Source organism: Mustela nivalis (assembly GCF_964662115.1).
Source record: "Mustela nivalis genome assembly, chromosome: Y".
NCBI classification, from domain to species: domain Eukaryota; kingdom Metazoa; phylum Chordata; class Mammalia; order Carnivora; family Mustelidae; genus Mustela; species Mustela nivalis.
In genome coordinates, this window is record NC_139041.1 from 30,549,428 (window position 1) to 30,563,840 (window position 14,413).

At 35.5% G+C, this 14,413-nt stretch overlaps 1 protein-coding gene across 14 annotated transcripts in view; it reads left to right on the top strand.

Moving 5' to 3' along the window:
* Positions 1-14,413, top strand: part of LOC309856859 (lysine-specific demethylase 6A-like) — a 193,197-nt gene that overhangs the window by 155,563 nt on the left and 23,221 nt on the right. For 13 of the 14 annotated variants that reach the window (XM_082718555.1, XM_082718561.1, XM_082718549.1 and 10 more), the window contains 4 exons: positions 6,817-6,881; positions 6,964-7,038; positions 7,607-7,755; positions 12,841-12,955. In XM_082718555.1, coding sequence (XP_082574681.1) covers positions 6,817-6,881; positions 6,964-7,038; positions 7,607-7,755; positions 12,841-12,955 — 404 coding nt within the window. The remainder of the gene's footprint in view (positions 1-6,816; positions 6,882-6,963; positions 7,039-7,606; positions 7,756-12,840; positions 12,956-14,413) is intronic. The other variant, XR_014307372.1, reaches the window with a different exon arrangement.

The following is a 14,413-nucleotide window of genomic DNA, read 5'->3' on the forward strand; positions in this document are numbered from 1 at the left end:
CAGTTAATAAAAGCAAAACTAAACAAGTGAGACTGCATCACACTAAAAACATGTGAACAGCTAAAGGAGCCAATATCAAATTGAAAGGCAACCTACTGAATGGGAGCAGATATTTACAAACCTTATATTTGATATGGGGCTATTATAGAGAGAGAGAAGCTCTTCTGTTGAGAAAAAGAAACATCTAATTTATTTATTTTTTTAAAAAAGATTTTATTTATTTATTTGACAGAGAGATTACAAGTAGGCAGAGAGGCAGGCAGAGAGAGAGAGAGGAGGAAGCAGGCTCCCTGCTGAGCAGAGAGCCCGATGCGGGACTCGATCCCAGGACCCTGATATCATGACCGGAGCCAAGGCAGCAGCTTAACCCACTGAGCCACCCAGGCACCCAAAACATCTAATTTAAAATGAACAGAATATCCCACTAGACATTTTTCTAAAGAAGGCATCGAAGAGGCTCACATCAGAAATAGTGAAATACGTTAACACAAAAAACATACTGAGATATCACCTCACTTAATAGCCAAAAGAAAACTACTATTAAAAAGAGAACAGATAAATTTTTATAAGAATGTGGGGAAAGTGAACCCTTGTGCACTGTTAGTGGGAATGCAAACTGGTATAGTTACTATGGAACCCTGTTGGGATTCCTCAAAAATTTAAAAATAGAGCTAGCATATGATCCAGTAGTCCTGTTTCTGGTATATATTTGAAGGGAATGAAATCATTCTCTGGAAAAGGTATCTCTTTCCTGTTATTATAGCATTTTTACAATAATCAAGACAAGGAAACAGTCTTAATGTCTATCACAAAGGAATAAAGATTGTGTGCGGAAGGGGGGCATGGAGGGGAGAGAGAATATTTTTCGGCCATTTAAAACAACACGGAAAAATTACCATTGGCAAAACCTAGAGTGAACCTTTAAGGCATCATGCTAGTGAAATAAGGCGAAAAAATAAATACTATCCTATCACTTACGTGGAATCTGGGAAAAAACAAACTTCTAGACCAGGATTGGTTGAAGGTTATACAGAATGGGTGAATATAGTCAAAAGATATAAAATTTGAGTGATAAAGTCCATAGGACTTCCTTTTCCATAGGACATATTATATAATATGGTGACTATAATTAACAATACTGTATTACATACTTGAAAGTTGATAAAGACCAGTAGTTTTTTAAATTTCAGTGTAATAAAGTGTTATATTAGTTTCATGTGTACAATATGGTGATATTATAGCTCAGCTATTCATACATGACTTAGTGCTCATCATAAGTGTACTTACTATTCCCTTCATGTATTTGCACCTCCCACCCCAAACCATCCTTCTGGTGTTGTTCTCTAGAGTTGAGACCTTTTTTGTTTGTCTCTTTTTTTCTTTGTTTATGGTCACTTAAGTTTGAACCCATTCTATTAGCAATAATCGCGCCTCGGATAAACCTCATTGGCTACGATACTGCCACTGCGCAAAGCTTGAACCCATTCTAAAAGCACTTAATTTCTTATGGTCTCAGTCCTCTGTTTTAGGAGTGTAGTGTCCTATTTTTTATCCTTTTATTTTGTGTATCTCTTTCTGATTTTTACAGATATATCTAATTTGACTGCTCTTTGCTTCCTTGTTTTCTTACTCCTGCACAGTCTTTCTTTTCCATTCAAGGAATCCCCTTTAATGCTTCTCGTAATCTACTTTAGTGCTTATGAATTCCTTTAGCTTTTGTTTTTCTGGGAAACTTATCTTTCCTATTCTGAATGACAGCCTTGCTGAATAGAGTATTCTTAGCCAAAGGGTTTTCATATAGTACTTTGAATATATCATACCAATTCCTTCTGGCCCGGCATAGTTTCTGGTGAAAAATCAGCTAATAGCTTTTTGGGTTTCCCTTGAATGTAACTGCTTTCTTTTCTCTTTTTGCTTCTACAGTTCTCTTTTTATTACTACTTTTTGCCATTTTTATTACTATGTGTCTTGGTGTGGACATCCTTGGGTTGATTTTATCAAGTTTTCTGTGCCTCCTTGATCTGGATTTCTGTCTCCCAGATTAGGGGAGTTTTTAAGTGATACTTCTTCAAATAACTTAGTTGTCCTTTTTCTTTTTGAGATCCCTTAATGCAAATGTTTTTATGCTTGATGGTGCAACTGAATTTCCCTAACCTATTCTCATTTTGTATTATGCTTTTTCTCTTCTGTTCATCTTGATAGCTTCTGATTACTCTTGTCTTCTGGGTTGCTGAGCTGCCTTCTGCTTCCTCTAATCTACTCTTTATTTGGTGTGTTTTTAATTTCAGTTGCTGAGTTTTTCATCATTGATTGCTTCCCTTTAATATTTTCTGTCTCTTTGTTGAGGGTCTCATTGAGATCCTCCAGAAATAAACATATTGCTTATTTCTGGGTTTTTATTGTTGTTGGTTTTGTTTGTTTTAGGTCTCTTGCTGTGATTTTGTCATGTTCTCTCATTTGGGATGTATTTCAGTATCTCTTCATGTTGTCTAACTCCCTGGGTGTGTTTCTGTGTTTTACGAAAGTCAGCTACATTTCCTGTTCTTGATAGTAGTGCCTTTAGGAAGAAGGCCTGTGGTATCGTGCAGTGCGATTATGTACCTTGTTCCAGGTTATCTCCTGTATGTGTGTTATATGCGCTCTACTATTATGGCTGAGCTGTGTTTGCCATCAGGCCAGTCATCTGCAGTGGCTCTCTGTGTCTTTTGTAAGTTTGGTACTTGCAGTTGTTTTGTTTGTTTGTTTTTTAAGTCAAGAGAAGAGAGTTGTTTTTTTTGTTTTTTTTTGTTTCTGTTTTTAAGATTATTTATTTATTTATTTATTTATGATAGCTGCAGCACACAGGCAAAGGAAAGGGAGGGGCAGAGGGGAAAATGAAGGGGAGAGAGAGAATCTGAAGCTGACTCCCCACTGAGCATTGGAGGCTTATGCAGAACTTGATCTCCCCATGAGATCATGACCTGAACCCAGTCCGAAAAGTTGGATTCTTAACTGACTAAGCCACGAAGGCATTCCTGGTCTCCGTATTGATTGTTAGTGGACCAGTTTGGGGCCTCCTTAGGCTTGATTTGAATCAGACCAGGCATTTGCCAGTTAAATTAGCACACAGTAGGCAGGTCTGTGGCCAGAACCGATGTCTGCCCTGAGTTTATTCTAGGGGTAGTCAGATTGATATGTGTGGTTGGTAATCTTTTCCTTGTCCCTTTGGGCAGAATTCCCTTTAGGATGGTGTTGCCCCCAGATGAGGCTACTTGCATACTGGCAAGCTTGCCACTCAGGATATACTTCTACAGAGGCCAAGTCCACAGAATAATTCAGGGGTGGTGCTCACAGTGATAGCAAGGTGTGTACCTTTATGCTGTGGGAGGGGACCTGGAGCCTCCTGACTGAGGCTGTTGGGGTTCGAGGGAACATGTCCATGAGATAACCAGGGCAGGTCACACTTTTTGAGCAAACTAATTAGAGTGTTGACACTGTACAGGTTTCGGAAAGTTTCCAAGTATCCTGGTTGGAGGGCAAGAGAAAAATGGTTTCCACCCAATTCTTTTGTTCTGGAGAATTGCTTTGCCCCTTCAGCACACCTCTGAGATTAGTAAACAAAATCTTTCACTTTTTGCACTGCCACTACTGTGCTATGTCTCTATAAAACTGTTTATTTTATGTCTTTTGGATGGGTGCTCAATTTTCTATCACTGTCCCAGCTCTTCGAGAGCCCAGCCCACAGACTTAGGAAATTGTAGGTGTTAAATCTGGTTTTCAAATCCGAATGTCATGGAGCTATACCTTTCATGTGTGGGTCTAGATTCTCCCCCTCTTTTAGCCCAAGGCATCCATCCCTCTCATGGACAGTCCTGTGAGTTTGTTAACGCTTGCTGCCATATCTCTACCCTTCCTACCCTCTTCACTATGGTGTCTTCCCAGTGTTTACCTGTGGCAAGTATGCCACTCCCCAACCCCAGCTTCCCACCCCTATGTGTTGCCCTGGAGTGTGTGTTTTGTTTTGTTTTTAAGACTTATTTATTTGAGAGCATTTGAGAGAGAGAACGTAAGTGGGAGCTGTGGGGGGTGGGGGGTAAAGAGCAAAGGGAGAGGGAGAAGCAGACTCTGCTGAGCAGGGACTTGGGATCGTGACCTGAACCAAAGGCAGACACCTAGTCAGTTGAGCTACCTAGATGCCCCTGCTCTGGAGTTTTTAACTCTTAGATAATGCTTACTTTGAGTCTTTGGCTCAATTATGTTTATGTTTAGTTTTTCCTGCCACAGCATTGTTTCCAGTGGAGTTGTCTTTTCCTGTTACGATTTTTACTACCTGTCTCCAGGTTTGGATGCAGTATTTTGCCCCTGTGTCCTCATGTCTTTTAACTCATCTGAAAATAATTGATTTTTAGATTTGCTTACCTTTTTAATAAATTCTTAGTTCACTGTGGCTGTTTCTGCTCTTCTAATAGGTCCAAACAAGTCCTTGGTCAAGTATTTAATTTGCAGATACTTTCCTTTTTTAATAGTTATCTTTTTCACTTTTTAATGGTATTCTTTGGAGCACAAAACTTTATTTTTGATGAATTATTACTTTACTTTGATTGCTTTATCTTTGATATCATAGGTAAGAAATGACTCTCTAGTCTATGGTTGTGCATTTTACTCCAGTGTATTTTATTTTAAGAATTTTATAGTGGTGGGGTGCTTGGGTGGCTCAGTTGGATAAGCGTCTGCTTTTGCCTCAGGTCATGATTCAGGATTCTGGGATGGAGCCCTGCATCAGACTAACTGCTCAGCAGGAAGCCTGTGTCTCCCTCTCTCACTCCCCCCTGCTTGTGATCCCTCTCTTCTTTTTTTTTTTTTTTTAACTTTTTTTTTTTTAAGATTTTATTTATTTATTTGACAGAGAGAGAGATCACAAATAGGCAGAGAGACAGACAGAGAGAGAGATGAGGAGAAGCAGGCTCCCTGCTGAGCAGAGAGCCCAATGCGGGACTCGATCCCAGGGCCCTGGGATCATGACCTGAGCTGAAGGCAGAGGCTTAACCCACTGAGCCACCCAGGCGCCCCTGATCCCTCTCTTCTTGTGTCTCTCTCTGTCGAATAAAGAATATCTTTTTAAAAACTAAAAAAAAAAATTTCATAGTGGTACATCTTTCATTTATATCTTTGATTTATTCTGAATTATGGTAAAAGGAAGGAATCTAATTTCATTCTTTTCAGTGTGATTTCCAATTGTTTTAGCATAATTTCCATATTTAATTATATTGACACCTTTGTCAAGAGAGTAACATTTTTTTTTTTAAAGATTTTATTTATTTATTTGTAAGAGAGAGAGAGTGAGAGCGAGCACAGGTAGACAGAGTGGAAGGCAGAGTCAGAGGGAGAAGCAGGCTCCCTGCAGAGCAAGTAGCCCGATGTGGGACTCGATCCCAGGACGCTGGGATCATGACCTGAGCCGAAGGCAGCTGCTTAACCAAGTGAGCCACCCAGGCGTCCCTAGAGTAACATTTTTATTTGGCTTTTAAATTCCTCTCTAGTGCTGTGTGCTCTATTATTTATTATAGGTAATATAATATGTAATGATATATATATAGTCTCAAAAAATTAGACTATACAGAACTTGTTTATATGCCCTTCATTTCGTTAGTATTAATGCACACAGGCAGTCTCAAGATGACTAAACAAAATCATAACTTAAAATGGTAAATCTTAATTGTTCTTTCTATAAACATCTATAGCTGTATTTGTATTCCTGGGCAAACACTCTTCTGGTTTAGAATATGTACTTTTGTCTTCCTACTTGACATTTGTAAAATAACTTTTAATAGCCTCCTATGTTGCTTTTATTTTTTTTCATTACCTTTATGAATTTGTGGCAAGTATAAAAACCTACATATTTCATTCCAGAACAGTATTTATAAGGGAAACAAATTTTGCCTTTTGTTTTTGAGATAAGGAATAGAGTGTTCTTGGAGTTATGGATGTACTTCCAGATTTTTTTTTCCTAAAGAAAAGCCTCATGGGCGCCTAGGTGGCTCAGTGGGTTAAGCCACTGCCTTTGGCTCAGGTCATGATCTCAGGGTCCTGGGATCGAGTCCCGCATCGGGCTCTCTGCTCAGCAGGGAGCCTGCTTCCTCCTCTCTCTCTCTCTGCCTGCCTCTCTGCCTACTTATGATCTCTCTCTGTCAAATAAATAAATAAATAAAATCTTAAAAAAAAAATTAAAAAAAAAAGAAAAGCCTCATTTTTAATATTTTTACTTTATTTTATTTATATTTTTTATTTGAAAGAGAGAGAATATATCTGAGAGTTAGGGAAGAAGCAGAGGAGAATGTACAGGGACAAATAGGCTCCTTAGCCAGCATGGAGTCTGAGGCAGGGCTTGATCTTAAAACATTGAGATCATGATCTGAGTGGAAATCAAGAGTCTGACATTAACTGACTGAGTCACCCAAGTGACCCTTTTATATTATTTTTATTTTTCAGTTTTCTTTAAAGTTCTCTTGTAATCACTTAAAATGAAATTCATCTACCATTTTCAGAATGTCTGATGGTCCACAATAAAATTAGAATTGGTACATGTTTTTCTTATTTACATAATACCTCACTGTTATAATATTAATTTTATGAATGATGGAGGAAGTTCATACCATGCCATTTGGCTTGATTTTTTTATTTAATGGCATCAATGAAGATATTCTATGAGAAATATGCCTATTACAAATTTAGTTTTGAAATGAGTCTTTAATGCTCATGTAGGTAAAACTGTTTTACTGATTATGTAATGGAAATTGTAGCCTGAAATATGTACTGAGTATTTCTGCTAATTTATAGGAAGAAAATGAGAAAAGAACACAACATAAAGAATATTCAGATACTGAATCCATATCTTCAGATGCGTAAGTATCTTTAATGTTCGTTCAGTATTTCTGTCCAAAATTCATGGACTTAATATTCTTAAAAAAAAATTTTTTTTTAAAGTTCTGGAAGGAGAAGGAAAGGACCTTTTAAAACCATAAAATTTGGAACCAACATTGACCTCTCCGATGACAAAAAGTAAGTCCTCAAGTTACGTGCAGTTTGAATCACAAGATTGAAAATTGTCTGATTTCATATTTTTTTAGACTCTGGTCATTCTTTTAGGGTTTTTTGTTTGTTTGTTTTTTGGGTTTTTTTTGTTATCATTGAAGTCTTAGTTAAAAACACTACCATTCTGAAATGATTTTTGCTAGGTTTTGCAGTAGATTTTAGTTAATGAGGAATATCAACACATTAAATATACAAATGAGAGCAAGAGTCGGGGGAGGGTCAAGGGAAGAGGGAGCCTACGATCATGACCTGAGCCAAAATCAAGATATGGACCTTTAACCAACTGAGCCACCCAAGCACTCCTCTTATATTCCTAAAATTATAAATTTTTAGGATTTAATTTTTTTCAGTGATCTTGATTTATTTCAGAATTTTTTTCCTTGGAAGAGTTAACATTCTACTACTACTAACCTTAAAAATGTAATAATTAGAGATTTAAATGTGTTTCTGATTAGAACAATACTTTCAGAGACCTGGTAAATTCTCTTAAGTATTTGCAACAAGATGACACTTTTGATCTGTTACTTTATTTCAGGTGGAAATTGCAGCTACATGAGTTGACTAAACTTCCTGCTTTTGTGCGTGTAGTATCTGCAGGAAACCTTCTAAGCCACCTTGGTCATACTATCCTGGGCATGAATACGGTTCAGCTATACATGAAAGTTCCAGGGAGTCGGACACCAGGTTATTTTTGTGAACTAATATATCTTGTATAACTGAAGAGTTTAATCAGATATGACACACACGTTCAGCCAGTTTCTTCCCATTTGTAATCAATAAAGTCAGAAGCCAAATGGGTTTTTAATGCTTTCTAATACATAAAAATATTTGTAATTATTTCTATAAATTAGCTGAGAGTAGTTTTCTCTATGTGCCCTTTTTTTTTTAATGTGTAAACATGAAAATAATCCAAAACATTTAACTGGGAAGGAGACACTAAATCCGTAAGGAGTAAAGGAGATAAGCAGTTTAAAAGCTTTGTCTTTATCCCATTGATTGCAAGCTCAGTGGCTTGCCAAATTTTTTTCACCACAGTTAAAATTAGAGCTATGTCATAATAATGAACTAATATTCTTACTGTTTAAAAAAGAATTTCTTTGAAGATATTAAATATTTAGTACACCAATATTTTCTGTTCTCTCCTATTATGTTTCATTTTATAAAAGTGTAATTTAGAAATTTTCTTTTTTTTTCTTTTTTTAAGATTTTTATTTTATTTATTTGACAGACAGAGATCACAAGTAGGCAGAGAGGCAGGCAGAGAGAGGAGAACAGGCTCCCCGCTGAGCAGAGAGCCCGATATGGGGCTCGATCCCAGGACCCTGAAATCATGACCCGAGCCGAAGGCAGCAGCTTAACCTACTGAGCCACCCAGGCACCCCATTTAGAAATTTTCTAATGAAGGAGCCAGTCGAACTTCTTCATGGTGATTCTAAGTGTTTCAGGTTCTATAAGCTGCAATGTAAAATTGAGGATATTTTGTAGATACTCATATAATGGAAAAAATATTTATATTACTTCTTATTGATGAAGGTCAAAATACAAAATAATTTAGTACAGTTTTTCCTTCTCATGGGAGAATAAATTTCACTTCATTGGGGTTTGGGGTTAGCATTCCTATGAGAGTCAGCTACAGATGTGCCTCTATGAAAGCTGTTCTACAATGAGATCTATGTATTTCATCTTTAAAAATGTCTTTTCACACAAGTAGGCACTATCAAATACTACTGTCAATCTATAACCCTTTTTTTTTTTTTTGAGCATAATTGGTTGGAAAGCATTTATCAAATTTAGTTCTTTTACTTGATATTTTTATGTCTCATTGTTTTGCAGATTAATCCTTTGCAGTTTACATTTGGAATGTTCTCATTTGCAGTGGCTTTTATAATATGGAAAGGTTTCCTACTCTGCATTGATTGAGATTTGAAACATGGTATTAGATTTGTAGTTTGAGCTTGAAAAATATATGCTGCAGATATTGGAGGGAATAGATGTCTGGCTTCTTCAGTTTTTAAAAACACAGAAAGTATAGAAAACAGCTTGCTAGTACTCGTGATTCCAAAAATACTGTTTTGCAAATGACTTGATGTAATTTAAGTTTTGCTCTGTAATTTTAGGACTATGTAAAGAATTTTTTTGAAGGGGCGCCTGGGTGGCTAAGTGAGTTAAGCCTCTACTTTCGGCTCAGGTCATGATCTCAGGGTCCTGGAATCAAGACCTGCAGCGGGCTCTCTGCTCAGCTCTCTCTCTCTGCCGGCTGTCTACTTATGATCTCTCTCTCTCTCTCTCTCTCTCTGTCAAATAAATAAATAAATAAAATCCTAAAAAAATTTTTGTTTTGAAAACTGTAACAAAATTTTTATTATCTGTCAGTGTTCATTCACTAACCATAACTGACAGTTGCTCTCAAGCAGAAGTGTTGAGTTTCAACTCCTGATGGTCTAAAAATTATAATTTCACTATTGCCAAATCATGGGTCAGCTTCTGTTTCTGACAAAAACTCAAGAGAGCTAATATTCGTGAAGCCTCCAAGAATGGTACATAATCAAATATCTACCAGTCAATAATATTGTGAATAGCCATAAGCATTAATCACTTAATGTTTTAACAAACTTCTCTATTATGTCCATGCAAATTCACACAGTTTCTCCAACATCAGTTGTAATACATTCTAATGGATTCCATTCTAGCAGTATTTAACTTAACATTTTCCAACTTTTTTGAAAATATTCTCACTGTAGTTTGTCCTATAAAGACTAACCCTTCAGTCACTTAACATTTGGTCTTAATTCCTCAATTAGTTAAAATACGAATTAGCAAATAAAAATTAGCAAAATCTGTTGACCTGTTAAGGAACAAGAAAAACTGCCTAAAATTATTTACCTTCTTATTATAGTTAACTATTTGTATTGCTCTCAACATCCTCACTGAGTAGCTGTTCTCAAAAAAAAAAAAAAAGACTTAATAGTCTGGAACCATTTCATTTCATTTTCTCCAGATACAGTGATTTTATTCACTGAAGTGAAATGCAGTTTTATTAACTCATGGCCTGGTTATCACTTTTTTTGCTTGACCAGACACTGACTTTGATTTCAGTCTCAATCTTTTCTTTTTATCTTTTCCTCCTCCTATTTGTTTAATTTTTGAAAAGAGGTATAATGATGAGATACTGCATTTTAACTTTTCTAATTTTTTTGTCCATTGTTTTTCTGTAAGATGGGTACATGGTAATGAACACTTTTGTAGTTTCAGTGTACAATAATCTTTTTTGCACAGCAAGAATATTCTTGTATATTAAATACAATACTTTTATTGTGAAATGGAGAAAATTATTTGCACTACCGCATGAAGTTCATTTATCTTGCTTTAACATGATGGATGTGCACTGGTCTTTTTTCAGATAAAATATTGATATATGGTGATAAGTTTATCAGCTGAAATGCGGATGAATTATAGCTGCCTTAATACAATGTTTTACCAACCAGGAGTGAGAACTAATGCTAATGTGTAATATTTTTGTTACAGCTGCTTGATTGTAAATTGTTGAATGAAAACACTAATAGACAAAACATAAACCAGTGTGTGTTTGTGTTCCATGAAAGTTCTAAGCAAGAACACATGTTTCAGCCATGGGCAGTAGTTTGCCATTCCATGATTTAAAATCTTAAAAATCTTAAAATTTTCACCCAGCACAAATTATCTTTGTTCCCTGTGCATTAACATAGGTCATGTTACATATCATAATGCAAATATTTAACAATCTATGAGTTCTGACAACTATCCATAAACACAAACAGCAAATAACCTGGTTCTATATATGTACTGATGCCTATATAGCCTATGTATAAACCTCTTCTACTGCTGTTTTATTTATTATTTATTTTTAAAGATTTATTTATTTGATAGAGAGCACGAGTAGGCAAAGTGGCAGTCAGAGGGAAAGAAAGAAACAGGCTCTACCCTGAGCAGGGAGCCTGATTGGCAGAGCTCAATCCCTGGAGCCTGAGATCATGACCTGAGTTGAAGGCAGACGACTGAGCCATGCAGGCACCCATCTGTTTTCATTTTTATTACTTGTTTCAGTTATAGTTTGACAGAGTGCTTGCTTCTTTACATTTTCACTATATATTAGCCATATAGTTTGTTTCAAGTAGGTTGTTGCTTATTTTTAAATGATTTAGGTTTTGCGACTTTTCTTATTAAAATCTGAAAATTTTTCTTTTTTTTTTTAAGGTTTTTTATTTATTTATTGGACAGACAGATCACAAATAGGCAGAGAAGCAGGCAGAAAGAGGAGGAACAGGCTCCCTACAGAGCAGGGGCTCCGATGTGGGGCTCCATCCCAGGACCCTGGGATCATGACCTGAGCTGAAGGCAGAGCCTTTAACCCACTGAGCCACCCAGGCACCCCAGATCTGAAAATCTTTTTGAAGAAATGCAGACTCAGGGTCTCCTTTGAGATTATCCATATTTATTCTTATCAGGGATTTTGATGTTAATGGAACTCGTTGAGTGGAATGTTTATATTCCCAGGCCATTACTGTAAAGTCACTTACTTTGTGGTAGTTTATCACTAGTAGTGTTAAAGTTGAGATAAGGAGAGTTGTAGTTAATGAGAGAAGACTTTAGAGTGTTTATCCTCGTCATCATTAATACTTTTGTAATACTAAGCAAGAATTTCATATGGCAAAGGGTTTTTTGAAATAGATAGAGAGAGAGAGAGAGAAAGAATTAGACTGAGTTGGTTATCCAGTTTTGGATATAAAAGTAAATGTAATGAAAAACAAAGGAAATGAAAAATATCTTTCTTCAGAATATTTGTGGGAGAACAAAACCTAATAGATCACTTATTTGTCATTGTGCCTAAAAGTGCTTGAGGTTTCTAATATATTTGTATAGCATTAGGTTTTTTTGTTTTGTTTTGTTTTGTTTTTTAAGATTTATTTATTTGACAGAGATTACAGGTAGGCAGAGAGGGGAGGGAAGCAGGCTCCCCAGCAAGCAAAGAGCCCAATGCGGGCCCTGACCCAAGGACCCTGAGATCATGACCTAAGCCAAAGGCTCAGGCTTAACCCACTGAGCCAGCCAGGAGCCCCTCTATAGCATTAGTTCTTTAACAGCATCCTTTATAATAATCTTGTGAAATTTCTTAGAGGAAATTTTGTTTAGTATATTTTATTTTGCTGGTATAATTCTAAAGAAATACTGTTTTAAATTGCTGTTTACTTGGTAAGGATTTTGTTTCTATTCCAACATACATAGAAAAGGTACCTTACTATAACAATTTACATTCTGACATGATCTTGAAATGTGTTCTGAAAAATTCAGATTGTTCTCAGATCCTTTATTCAAAGATGTTTTTGTTTTTTAAGTAAATCTATCATGATGTCCTCAAATCTCAAATTTAAAACTCTATGCCAGGATAATATCTACCTACTTGTGGATAGAAGCATTTATAATTAATGTGTCAACATCAAATTGGGATTTATAAGAGCTGTAGAGGAGCAACAGGTTGTTAGGCAACCAAATTACATTTTGAAAAAACCCTCCCTCTTCTTTAATTCTTTGATACTCTAAGAATTCAAAGTATTTTATGGAGGAGGAAGTAGAAATAATGACAGTTAGTAATATTAATTGCTTATCTTATGCTGTCCTCTGATTTATAAGCATATTTTTCACTCTTAAAACAACCCAATGATTTAAAGGCACATTTTCTCCCATTGAATTTATACTATAATAATAACTTTTGTTTTCCCTTTTTCTTTTCAGGTCACCAAGAAAACAACAACTTCTGTTCTGTTAACATAAATATTGGTCCAGGTGATTGTGAATGGTTTGTTGTTCCTGAAGATTATTGGGGTGTTCTGAATGACTTTTGTGAAAAGTAGGTTTCTGAACAGATTTTGTTTTCAAATAATTTTAAGAAGACATTTATTATAAAGGGCAAAGTATGACACTAAATTTCCAATTATCCAGGAATTTTATTTTACTTTTTTATTTTTATTTTTTAATCCAGAAATTTTATTTTAAATGGTATTATTTGAAATCTTTTTTTCTCTGTGTTATGTGGAATAACACTAAATGAAACCAATTCATACAGTAACAACAGGTATGAATTCAAAAGACAGGGAGTTAAGGAATTTTTTTAAAGTTAGCTTTAAAAATTGATGAGTGTGAATGCACATTCTTTTCAGATGTGCTTTACAGAAAAATATGATTTAATTATAAATGAAATTAGAAATGGTAAGAATTCAAAAATGAACTGTCCTTATGCCTTGCTAGTAATTCAAGGATGTATGTCTCTAACAGTGAGCCTAAAATGATAATGTTCAGAGGCAGGTGAATTCCCTGCTATTTTAAGAGTTGATTATGATACTGGTAAATGATATGTTTATGAAATATAAAAAATTGGGTGAAATTCTAATAATTATTAACATCTGTGACCTTTAAAATCAGTATGCATTTTATATATCAATTTTGGAGGGCCTTTAACTCAGTATATTTGATTTAGTAAAAAGTTTGATGGTAATTTAAACAATTTAGTTTTCTTGCTGGCAAGGTATGATCATTTTTTATTCTCTTATGTATAATTTTTCTCATGTTAAGAAAAGGTCAGATTTCTAAATATTTAAAATTTATCAGGAAAATAGTGTAATACTCTCTTCTCTGAACGTTTATTCCAAAAAATTGGTAACTTAAGTAGGTTATAGGAATGGTCTGATGGGAAGTTTCTTGTGTGTTTAAGAACTGTTTATTTTTTTAAGATCTTGCTTATTTATTTTAGAGGGAGCATGGACACGCACACATTCACATAATTGCATTGGGGGAGGTGTAGAAGGAATGGGAGAAAAGAATCTTGAGCAGACTCCACACTGAGCGTGGTGGAGCCTGATGGTTGGGTTTGAACTCACGACCCTGAGATCATGACCTGAGCTAAAATCAGGAGACAGGTGCTTAACTGACTGTGCAACCCAAGTGCCCTAAGAACTATTTTTTAAGGTTATACGGGGGTGTATCATAACTGTTCCATGTACAGTATAAATATTCTTAATATTCTGAGTGGGAACAATTTTCAGGGTTTAACTTCTTTAAAATAGTATGGGTATATTTAGGTCAAAGATAGAAAATATATGGACTAATAATCAAGTTAGAGTAATTCATCTTAAGTTGAAGAATCATACTTATCATCTCAGGTTTTCTATAAAGTTTATTTTGCAAAGAACAGAATATAGCTGCTTTTCTTTCTTTCTTTTTTTTTTTTTTTTAAGATTTTATTTATTTGACAAAGAGAGCAAGAGAGGGAACACAAGCAGAGGGAGCTGGAGACGGAGAAGCAGGGTTC